Source organism: Passer domesticus, chromosome 5 (assembly GCF_036417665.1).
Source record: "Passer domesticus isolate bPasDom1 chromosome 5, bPasDom1.hap1, whole genome shotgun sequence".
Taxonomy (NCBI): domain Eukaryota; kingdom Metazoa; phylum Chordata; class Aves; order Passeriformes; family Passeridae; genus Passer; species Passer domesticus.
In genome coordinates, this window is record NC_087478.1 from 50,873,458 (window position 1) to 50,885,862 (window position 12,405).

Below are 12,405 nucleotides of genomic sequence, written 5' to 3' on the forward strand. Positions count from 1 at the left end.
TACAGAACTGTCTGAGATACTCCATATGCCTAAAAATTGCATTTCAGTTGTGTTGAATATTTGCAGTCAGGATAAGCCATCACTTCCATTTAGCAGGAATATTAGTGGTTTTCACATGCTGCAGCAAAATTCCTCTTGCCAGGTGGGTTTATTCAGGCACTATCCTCTTTGTCCTTAGCACAGTTTTGTTTCACAGAAGGCTCAATTTTACCCATAGCAAACGTACAAAATTTTATGGTGTGGGAGGAATAAAAGTTTAATTGACGTGGGATTGGTCTGGTTTTTATTACTGATCATTGGAGAGGCCAGAAGGACTTTATGTAGGTCATCCAAAACAAGACTCAGTGAATGCTTTTTCCTCTCTACATCATCATCTGTTTTGTTTAAGCCGTGCTAAAAGCAACTGTTAATTCACATACTTTGAAAGTGCTAAATGTTGCAATCCAAATTGCCTACTGGTAGGAACTGGACAGCTACACAGGAGAAACTAAAACTGCTGCAGTTTATAACCAGATTTTCGTTACATCCTGGGCTGGTGTCAGTTTTCATTGATTGGGTTGATTTTGTGCAATGAAACTTAACCGCACACACCTGGGAAAAGGAAAGATGATCTAAAAGTTCTGTGTTTTCGTCCAAGCTGCTCAGTTCTTGTTGTGTTAGTGTGATATTGAGCAGGTGACTTAAGCCAAGTGTCACCTCATGTCAACTTAAACACTTGATGAGAGAGCCCACATTAGGGGTCTTATCCCTTTCCACAAGATCTAACTGGCCTCTAGACACATGACATTGTTTGTTGGTGGGCTTTGATTATTTTTTAATAAATAATCCCACGGAAAATACTTCTGATCTTGGATTTTTAATCTGTCTCATCTGATATGAAGTCCTGGGTTTTGGTGGGAAGTGAATTGTTCAGTGACACAGCAATTTAGGAAAAAAACTAAGCCAATGACAGATTTGCTTACCTGAGGAACAGCCTTCAGAAGGAAGATTCATGAGCAGAGTAACTGGTTTGCCAGTGAAAGGTACGTGTTGTGTTGCCATGTATCATACGGGTCTGCCATCTGTCATAGGGATGCAAAACACCTCACCTCATAGAAATGTGTTAGACAGGTAGACCTGGAAGGTCAAGGCTAAATTATTTATCTGACTAGCCTAGCTTCAAAGACTACTTTTCCTGAGATGGAGCCTGATCCCCTGTCACATCTGGTGTCCCAGAGAAATAATATAACCCCTATTTTTTATGTATTTGTCTCTTTGTTTGGGCATTATGCATATCATAATTCATTTTTATCTTTTGAACCAAGTTCTGAACCATAGTTCATTTTATTTCTGAATTAAGTAGCACCATGATGCTAATGAAGGCATGTGTGGTTTCCCATAACAGTATTTGCTAGGACAATATCTACCCCACACAGTCTGAAAATAATATATTTTTAAACTTTGAGAGTATTTCCTAGGGGTGACATTTCCCATATTCTTGCGAAGTGGCAAGTAACCTTAGCATTGAAACTCTTCTAGAAACACACAGTCTTGTTTAGCAGGTGCTTGCTTATGAGAATAGATGCTGTTTCTCTACAGCTGAGAAACTTTTGCTGGTTTTGGGTTAGGCATATCATTATCAATATAATGGAGGCATCCATAATGGGAAAAAGAATCCACAATGGATTTTGTCAAATCCAGTCCTTATTTCCATTGTGCACTGTATTTAAGCATCTGTTGGCATAGATCTGTCAGCATTCGCATTATAAACACATCTTTTCAAAGAAGACAGTGTGGGAGCAAACTTCAAACCAAGCTAAGAGTTCTTTGTCTTTAAATAATGGATCCACATAATATGCATGTAGTAGAAAATATTGTATTAGAGAAATTTTATTCACCTCCATCACCAGCTTTGTGATTTGCTGAGTTTCACCATTAAAATGGGGGACTTCTCAGAAGCTGTGTCTCTTCCTCTTCTCCCACCCAGGGTTCAATAGTGAACAAAGCTGTAATTTAGCTCCAAATGTTATTCTTGAACTCATAATTAAATATTTTACCCTCTTAGCTTTCAAGCCAAATGCAATCTGATAATTATTCGGTGACTGCCTGATTAATAACTGCTGTGCAATTAAAATCTTCTGGCCTGGTCATTTGTACATTCAGAAGGATAGTAGGTACCCCCGAAATGTGCATTGCTGTTGTTTTAACTATTTAAATTTCAATCATCTTCTTAATAATTCTTTTAAGGGCACACTAATGTCCCTTTTCAAGGAAGAAACAGAAAGATACAAGATGCTTTCTAGTCATTGCTGTAAATATTGAGTTTAATTCAAATATTATTTGAATGTGATTTTGAAAATAGAGTGCAGGCTCAGCTGAATGATGGTTTGTAAAGCAGAAAGAATGAAACTCCGAGGATACGTAAAAGAACTCCTGATTTCTATTCCACCTGAAAGAGATCTTGATATCAATAGAAGTTTTGCCTGAGTAAAGATTTGTGAAGATTCAGACTCTCATCTTTCTAATAGCAGTCCCTCTTGAGGGGTGTTTTAAGATCTGTGCAGAACAATAGCAGGGAAGAATGACAGCCTGATCCAAAACTCATTGAAATCAAAGTAGGTATTTCCATTATTCAGAAGAAGATTATAGAGTGATGTACAGGAAAATATCAGGAATTATTCCATCAGCCTTCACAGGAAAACAGTCAGTTGTAAGCATTGCTGTGGATGGCAACCATTATGCTTATAGTTCCAAGAACATCAGCTCTTCTTAACACAGAACAAAAAATACCTACATTTTCCTTTTTCTTTTTTCTAGAAGATTGTGAAACTATTACTTTAATCATTCTGACCAGGACAAAAAGATGTCTATAATTCAATAATCTAAATTCCTATATAATGGGCATTTTTCTCATTTGCTGATTAATGTTTTATTAATTGGCTATTGTTCTTACAGGATGCTTTTAAGAAATCAGATACAAAAAATCATACTTTATTTGTAACCTACATTTTAGAGCAATAGATACTGAACTCAATTTCACATGTTAAAACCATAAAAATTTTTATCTTCATAACATTTTATTGCAGGTGTAACTGGTTTTTTCCTTTAAAATTAATGCATTTTCAATATCCTAGCTAGATGTTTGGCTTTAAAATCACAGAATCATATAATCATAGAATAGTTTGATTTGGAAGGGACCTTTCAATGATCATCTAGTCCAACCCCAAAAATAATTAGTTTAGGAATGTAATTGGTCATCTGCATAGACATTTGGTCAGTTTTTCACTTCTACCTTTCCCCAGAGCTAAAGTTTTTTCTCTTAAAGCTACACATCTAAGAGACATGGGATTAGATTGCTTTGAGATGCCCATTTTGACTTTGAAGAGGCTTGGTTTCCAAGGGAGCCAGGAAGTTATCTACCATCCTCCAGATTTCTCAAACTAGGTATCTAGAATCATAAATCCCATTTAAAGGCTTACTTCTGGCACCTCTGCACTGGAAATAACATAAATCTCAAGAAGAGGAGTAATGATCAGTTAAAGATGCTACATTCCCAGCTCTCTGTCCGTGGTGGTAGCAGCAGTTATTGTTCGCCAGTAGAGGCAGCAGACTGGGAAACACTCAGTGCTGAATCTGCTGCTGAGTGTTGGCTAGTGGAGAATGTCTGTGACTAGTGTAAAACACTGCTTCTAGAAAGGATGAAATTATGCAACACACTGGAACATTAACTGTTGAACTTGATGATTATTCAGCCTGTGGCTGGTCACTGTTTCATTGCTAGTCTGGATCTTGAAAGTATGTAATACATGTAATACAGAGAATATATAGACCATAACAGAGCGTCCTGTGTGTGTTATGAATTTACTTGCAAGCCCTTCCTTCTAATTTCTTGTGCAGTAACAAGAGGCTTAGGAAAACCCTTCTACTCTGTATGTTCCATTCTTCATGGCATCATTCTGTAATTTCCCAGCCTCCTGGTTCTCTCTGATTTGCTAAGATAATTACAAGGAAATTATGTTTACTTCCACTCCTTCCTTGCAGCTCCAGAAGCAGCTGTCTGAGCTGGACGAGGATGACCTGTGCTATGAATTCCGTCGGGAACGCTTCACCGTCCATCGCACTCATCTGTATTTCCTCCATTACGAGTACGAGCCTGCTTCAGACAACACCGATGTGACACTGGTGGCACAACTGTCAATGGACAGGTAGGGAGCGCCTCTTGTTCATCTGGGAGCGTGAGACAGCTTTTTGTTACAGAGATATGTGACTGTGGAGTGCTTTGGAGAGAGGAGAAATGCACGTCTGTGGAAATCTAGATGTTGTCTGTGCAGTGCACACACTGTGCTACACTCTACATGAGTAGAGTTCATGAGAGGGTGACTCGTGGAGCTGAGAAAGCTGTTGCTTGTTGGGATTTTCAGGCATTATTAGTCCATGAAGTTTTGCAGCAACTCAGAAAAAAACCCAGATGTTTGTAATAGAATTAGGCAAGTAGTTGTAACTGACCCAAGTTTTTGCATGTGTTTTTCTGCACTAGAGGATGTTGGTTTTGCTTTCATTGGCACTTTCCTTGCAGAAAATTTCAATTAATGATTTTTCTTACAGTAAGAATCAGAAGTAAACATTCTAGTTTCAAATTAGGAAGTTGAAAATTATACTTTTTTTTTTTTCTGTGCTAGTGTAAAATAAAAAATCACTGTCTGAGCAGAATCATTGCATCTTTATCCAAATGTTGATTCTCAGAAGAACATTTGAGCTTTTAGTTCTTAGATGAAGTTGAATTTAACTGGCATTTAATTTGGGGGAAAAAATCCATTTTGTGACAAGTTCCACATGTACCTTTCTGATGCCCACCATTGAAATTAGCTGAAATTTTTCAGAAGCTTGAAAGTGCAGTCTGGATCAGCCAGCTTTGTGAAATTTTGTAATTGTCAGCTCTCTTTTTTTTTTTTTTCTTTCTCCAGCTTCTCAGTTCAAATCTAGTCCAAACTTTGTAGGTATTGCTATCAGAGTGGATTACAAAACAAATCAGAACTCCTTGAGTATTATCCAGAAACTCATCATTTCCTTCAGCATATTGTTATATATGCTGAAGGAATTGTCATATATGTTATATCGTTATATATGCATATTGTTATATATGTTATATATGCAAATTGTTATATATGGATATTGTTATATATGCTTCAGCATAGCACATACAGAATATAACATGGCATCTGAATAACACCACTGCTACACTAGAAGGTCAGCAGTTTCTAGGAGGGTTACAAGAAATTGAGATCAACAAAACATTTACAGCCTGTCTTTAAAATAAACAAAAATGAAAAAGAGATATTCTGTTCCACTGGTGCCTCAGAACTGCACATTGTGTTATGATGTGCTCTGTACATCAGTGTCTGTTCTATTGATTTTTAATTGAGGAAACATTTCTTAAGTGTTCACAAACCTTTGAGTAAAAAAATAAAGAAATAAATTGAGCCAGACCCTGAGTGAGTGCCACAGTAAATTACTAAAGCCAGTGTGTGCACATGGTATATTTTTCCCCCCAGAATTTAATTAAAAAGAATGAACTGGGGCTCAGTGCTGATTCACTGGCACTGATGCAAAGTCTGAGCATCTGTTTCCCTTTCTGGATCCTCACTGGGGCACATGTTTTTATTGATAGACAGAACCACACATTTTTATTCAGGAAGAACAGCTGTCCTGATTCTGTGCAGGAAAAATGTTCCCTACTTCACTGGTGTGTTGCTATAAATTATTGATTAGAGTTGGAAATACTTTCTTTCAGCTAAAATCAATAAATAATAACCTACCAAAGAACTCCTTAGCTGCTTTGTTTTCTTTCACATCTTTCAGTTACTGCCTTATCTTTTTCCACCTTCTTTAAACCACTTTTATTAAACTCCTCTAGCACAGCTGTAGGCATTTAAGAGTAGTGTCTCAGATGTAAGGTGACATGGACATAAACAACGTGCTGTATACTACATTCATGAATTATTCTTTGAAATGATTATTGGAGATGAGGAAAAGCAAAAAAACAACTCCCAGCACTTCCCCTTGTCCTTTTGGAGGTGAGATTGACGTGACTGTCATGACAGATTTAGGTTTGCTTGTCCTATAGACTTTAGGAATGGAAGAGAGGGATGCATTTTGCAAGCTGACATTATTGTCTTTAGGAGGAAGCTTTGAGACAGGCTTCACTCAGGGTTGTTCATTATTGTGTAATTGTCATCTTTTGCAGTGGTGTGACGTTTCCTTGAATAATGGCCTGGTTGCTTCAGTGTGATTTTCATGCACGTGTTTTGGCTAGGCAGGCTTTTTTTAAAGGCTCAGTATGTACCTGGCGTTCAGAAATCAGTGTAGGAGTTTAAAAATGTGAGGTCAGAATGGGGAAAAGGAAAGACATGATTAACAATACGCTGCTTGAAATCTGAGAATCTGAGAATGAGTGGGAAATCAGTTGAGTATTCTTAAGAAGAAAAATAAAAATAAAGTGAATTTTGCTGGAATTCAAAACAATTGAATTCCAGCAAAATTTACTTACAGAACAGACCTTTAAAAATTTACCAACTAAATTATGATCTCATTATTATGCAGTACAGCAGTACATTTGTTTTCTCTAGAGTCCTTAAGAGAACACATTCCTCAAGACGACTAAAAAAACACAAAATAAGTTGGTCATGTCGTGCTTAGAAGCTCATAATTCTGAGTTTTGTGGTCAAAAGAGATGTATCAACTTATAGAGAGCAGATTATGGAGGATCACCTAGCAGTCCCTGTATCATATTTATGGAAGTAAAGCCTGTCAATGAGAACAACACAGTAAAATGGAGTATTCTGAAGGGTACTAAGGTGTCCAGCTGAGAACTTGTACCACCAAAATGCAGTTTCCACTTCAGTATCATGAAAAGGTTTGCATTATCAAGTGTGCTGTTTAAATAAGTAATATATGCCATTAGTCCACTGCATGGAGTCCTTAGAAGGCATTTTGCTGCATTTTTTACTAGGCAAGTTTTCCATTGCCCTAAATTTAGGTGCTGACAGATTGGAATCTCCTGATTAGCAGATTTGTATTATGTTGGAAAGAGACAAAAAAGGTATTTTTCCCATATTTATTATTTTTGTAAACAAAATTCTAGACCCTTTATATACCTTTTAGATATTTTTATATTGTTTTTTGTTTCAAATTCAGTTGTATATTTCAGGTTGATAATAGCCTTTGTTTCAATAACAGATAAAAAGAAAATTATGTACTAAGTGTAGACTAGTAAGGTAATATCTCATCTCTAAGAAAAAATATTATATCATCTTGGTATCATCACAATCATTCAGAAGTTAGACTGTGCATTTACTGGTATGAGTATATCATTCTTATGTTTTGCAAATCTTAGGGAGGTAGTAGGAGGGGGAAAATATTTTCTCAGATTATGATAATGCAGAAAACTTCTCTTGCATTTTGTATAAATATTAATAGGAAAAATTCAGTAACGTGGATTTGGAATGGAATGAAGATAATAATTTTGCATCATCTACTCTTCCCAGTTTTTAATAGAATATCTGGCTAGGCTGCATCGGTCATTTCCCTTCATATTAAATCAAGAGGCTTTGTAATCAGTCCTTGCTGTATTTTTGGGTGACACATCTCAATCTCTAGGCAATAAATTTCCCAAAGTGTTTAAATTATTTTAACCAACTTGGGTTTGATTTACGTTTGCGTCTGAAACCCTTCCTTGTCATTTTCATTAATAGTATTGTAACTGCTAGAATTTTTTAGAAAAATATACATCAATACAACCTGTTTAAGAAATGATTTAATGAAATTTGAGATAGTGCTGAACATACACATGTTAGTACTTTTAATGAGGGTTATGTCTGAAATGTTATTTTGATATTCCACAGCAATGTCATTCTTCCTCTCCTTACTACCTACTAATAGTAAATCCCATTTCTGTCGGTGTGTCATCCCTTTTGTCCTTTCCCCTGACAGCGAGTCGTCTTCTAGTTATTGCACATTTTCACCTAAGTCAGTATCTCACTGACCTGTCTCTTTTAACAGCCTTTAAGACCTGACTAACTGCCTTGCAAAAATTTGGGTAAGGTTTTCCTGACAGGAGGCAAAATGATCTGTGGGTCTGTACATCTCTGTCCTCCACAAGCTTGTTGAAGAGCACTGTAGTGTGTTACTGTGTGGGAATAGCTTGACCTGAAATGTCAATTGGGCACTAGACAGTGTTGAAGTTTGTAAGCCCCCTATCCTGTAAGTAGATCCATGTGAACAGATCCTTGCAATTGCTCAAAGCTCCTACCAGATAAGTCCTGTTATCCATGTGGGTTTTCCTGCGGCATCAAAACTTTAGACAGAAAATGATGGTGCTTTAGGTATCTGATCTAGGGCCATCTTGGGCTACATTGGATTTAGTGAGATTGGTGTATCCGGTGTGCAGTCCATCTGTCCAGGACAAGACCTTGACTTATCATCTTAAATAATGAATTCCACTGTAGAAATACTTACTGCTTTCCACAGCATATAAAGTGTCCCTAGTCTGTCTCACTTAGAGAAAGATATCTGCATTTCATCAGGTGAACACGGGCACAGAGTCCCAGACAGGGAAATAGCTTTTTCTTACTCTCACCCTTCCTCTTCCAGGCTCCAGATGCTTGAAGCCATCTGCAAGCACTGGGAAGGTCCCATCAGCCTGGCACTCTACCTTTCTGATGCAGAAGCCCAGCAATTCCTGCGCTACGCTCAGGGCTCGGAAGTCCTGATGAGCCGCCACAACGTTGGCTACCACATCGTGTACAAAGAGGGGCAGTTCTACCCTGTGAACCTGCTCAGGAACGTGGCCATGAAGCACATCAGCACACCATACATGTTTCTGTCCGACATCGACTTCCTGCCCATGTATGGACTCTACGAGTACCTCAGGTAGTGGACAGTGAGGGAATTCCCACTGTCACCCACGATTTCACCCTCTCCACTCCCCACCCTTCTCACATATTCCCAAAACAAATCAGTTTGAGCAGATCTGGAAATGGCATCTTTTAAATATCTGAGGTGTAACAATGCCCATTAAGGCATAAGAATTTTTAGAGCAGAAGAAGGGACTGTAACTGGAAAGTAAAGAAAAATGGCTATAAAAGAAAAAATCCAGGTCTGAATGTGAGCCTTGTTAGCCATTAGAATAATCTCCTCAGGGCTGCAGAAGAACCAATTTGAAAATTGAACTGGGTTAAGTATTATTAAGTGTCCAAGAGCATCGTTTATTAGCAGAGATGTAAAACAGGCAGTTTCTCTAAACATCTCTGGTTCTTAATGCCAGTGACAGAAAAAACATGCAGAGCATTACTGAAATTGTTGTCCATGTGACACACTCTTGATTAAGTTCTTATGTTGAAAAGAGGGTGATGAGTCTGACCAGCTCAAAAATATGACTGCAATGCCAGCACCTATCAAGGCAAAGTAATTGTCATAAGGAAACTGGGAGGAGTAGCATCAGTGTATATTGTATCATTCTGCATGTGAGCAGGTTGGGCTGAGCAAACTACAGACTTCTGATCCATTAACTGAGATTTTTTTTTTAATTAAGACCTTTTTCCCCTGCAGAGGCTGGTCATCTGAGGCCAAAGCATAGAGCAAGGAGGACACCCTGTGGCCAGACAGGAGGATGTCAGTTCCTTTATTCTGACCAGTTTTGCTTTTCATCTCTATTCTAATTTGGTAAAAGTTCATCAAAATGTTCCAGTGAGGGCTTGCCTGTAGGTGTTCCCTGTCAGTTCATAAGCCTGGGGCGTTGGAGTGTAAAGGAAAATAGTCTTTCTGGTATCATGAACTTATGTAGGAGTTTCTTTCTTTCAGGCTTAACTCTGTGAGACATGTACAGGGCCAAACTCACTATTCAGAGGGGTGGAGTAGCTCATCTATGAGGAGGGGATCAGAGAGTTAAGGTTGTTCAGCCTGGAGAAGTGAAGACGGCTGGGAGACCTTATAATGGCCTTCCAGTACCTAAAGGGATCTTAATAAGAAGGATGGGGACAATCTTTTTTAGCAGAACCTGTTGAGATAGGACAAGGAGGAGTGGTTTTAAACTGAAAGAGAGGAAATTTAGGTGAGATGCAAGGAGTGAGTTTTTTGCAATGAGGATGGCAAAACACTGGTACAGGTTGCCCAGACAGGTGGTGGGTACCCCATGCCTTCAAATATTCAAGGTCAGGTTGGATGGGGCTCTGATCAAACTGATCTAGATGTGCCTCCTCACTGCAGGGAGGTTGGGCTAGATTGTCTTTAAAGGTGCCTTCCAACCCAAAAAATTCTATGATTTTACAAAAAGAGAAAGCAGATCTTTCAAAAAATCAAAAAAAAACCAAAAAAAAAAGGCTAGATGACCTTTAGAGGTGCCTTCCAGCCCAAACTATGGCTTTCAAGATGCTGAATTTCAGTTGCATCATTGAAGTATTATCACACTGTGTCAGCTTGTTTCCCTCTTATTTTGTTGAAGACTTTTCAAGTTGTGCTAGGAGCACTCCAAAATTATTCTGTTCCTTGCACGCATTAGCTATCTCCAGATACGTGGATGAAGAGGTGTTCTTCATTTCTCTGTTCTTCAGTTACTGTTACATACTGGTACATTTTTTCAGATCAATGCTGGACACAGTAAGGATGGCAGCTGTTGATACTGACATTTAGTGCTAGAAAAGGAACTTGCTCTCTCATGCTGCTTCACAGTGCACGGATGGGAGCCAGCAATGAAAGGAAGAAGAGAGGAGATAAGACAGAATGAAGTATCACCATTTCCTTGAGATATTACATCCACAGAAATAATTCTCATAAGGTGATATTGTATTACAGAACTAAATGCACCATGATGGTGCATTGGTGGTGTTTCAGAAAGAAACAGAAATGCTCCCTGACAGCTGCTGCCTCTGAGACTTTGTGTTACCCTGCCCGCCTTTTTTAAGGCTTGTACCACCTTAACTCTGGCTGAGAGTCTCTCTTGCCTGGGAATATTGAAGTTGCTAATCTGCTACTACCAGCTCTTTAAAAAGTGATTGGATTTTTTTTTTTTTTTTGTTTGCATGTGGGCTAGATGCTTTTGTAGCTTTTTCAGTAATGATTTTTCTAAGCAAAGTAGCAGGGAGTTGCATTGAGATTATTTTAAATATGGATACCCTGTGTCTTTCTGCATTGACTGTTCCCACTGCCTCTGCAAATAGCTGATTAGTGCTGTCTGTCTGAATGGCAGCAATTGTTTGTTAGAGAGACGTAAAACATTTTTATCCTCATTTCCTCAGCTAGAACAACCATAAACAAATGGAAATAGTGTGGTATTTTGAACATCACCTTGTACAGGATAAGCCAGGCAAGTCCTTCTCACAGAAAGTTTGCTGATTTACATATATTGCATATTATGTCTCTGCTGATAATATATTCTCAGAAAGAAAGGAATTTTCAAAAATATTTTCAATGTATTTTGAAGGTGTCCTATAAAAAAGGCTACAACCAGTTTTGAAGGAGAAGCTGATGGAGGTGGTGGTTACCTATCCCATTATTTATCTGTTGCTTTGCACTTAGATTTGTGCTAATTGAGCTTTTTCATAGCTGCTAAGTAAAACCATTTCAGTGTTTTATCTCCATCAAACACCCTTTTAGTCCTGCTTTAGTCTTCTGTGCAGTACAAAAGGATATGTATCATTTAAAGATTTCCTGTTTACAGTAGTTACTGAGGTCATCTTGTCAGAGCCTCAGAGGTAAAGGCTTCTTCTGGTTGTTGCAAGTAAGGTGTTTGGGTCATCCTACATGACTTCTAACACAAAACAGTGAGACAGGCTGCTTATCTGCAGTTTCACAGCTAGCACTGAAGTTCCTTCCTGACACATTTGTGTAAAATGTGCCCTTGGCTTCCAGTGACACATTTAGCATGAATTGGGACCCAGCATCCCAACTCTGTCCACTGGTTTTATACCTGTCTCTTACATCATGAGTTATGAAGTATTTCTGCTTATTTTTCAGTATCTCAGCTAGGGAGATAATTCAGTTGGGGTTTTGTGTTGGTTGCCTTTGCAGTCTATGAATTCATTGCTTTTGCAGAGAGGAAGAGCATTCTAATGAATATACCAGTGAGTTGACAGCTCTCCAGTTCTGACCACAAGCTCAGTGACTGCCATATCTGTAACTTGCAACCAACCACTTACCAAATCCTGATGGTGGAAGCACATTTGAGTTAATGGACTCTTTTTTTCCCCTTTTTTTTTTCTGAGTGTAGTGCTTTAGGATTAGGTTTCTAGCTTTTCTATGTCTGAGCTTCTCTGTCCTCCAAAAATGGGAATGATCTTACTATCTACTTTTATGAGGATGAGAATTCTGTGCTAATTTTTGAAAATTACTGTGCAGGTTAGAAGATTGATATCAACATGCTGGAGTTCATTC

General features: G+C 38.3%; 1 protein-coding gene across 5 annotated transcripts in view; it reads left to right on the plus strand.

The window, feature by feature from the left end:
- The window catches only part of LARGE1 (LARGE xylosyl- and glucuronyltransferase 1), a 278,352-nt gene that overhangs the window by 243,446 nt on the left and 22,501 nt on the right, over window positions 1-12,405 (plus strand). For all 5 annotated transcript variants that reach the window (XM_064420387.1, XM_064420390.1, XM_064420389.1 and 2 more), the window contains 2 exons: window positions 4,021-4,184; window positions 8,629-8,907. In XM_064420387.1, the coding sequence (XP_064276457.1) occupies window positions 4,021-4,184; window positions 8,629-8,907 (443 nt within the window). The remainder of the gene's footprint in view (window positions 1-4,020; window positions 4,185-8,628; window positions 8,908-12,405) is intronic.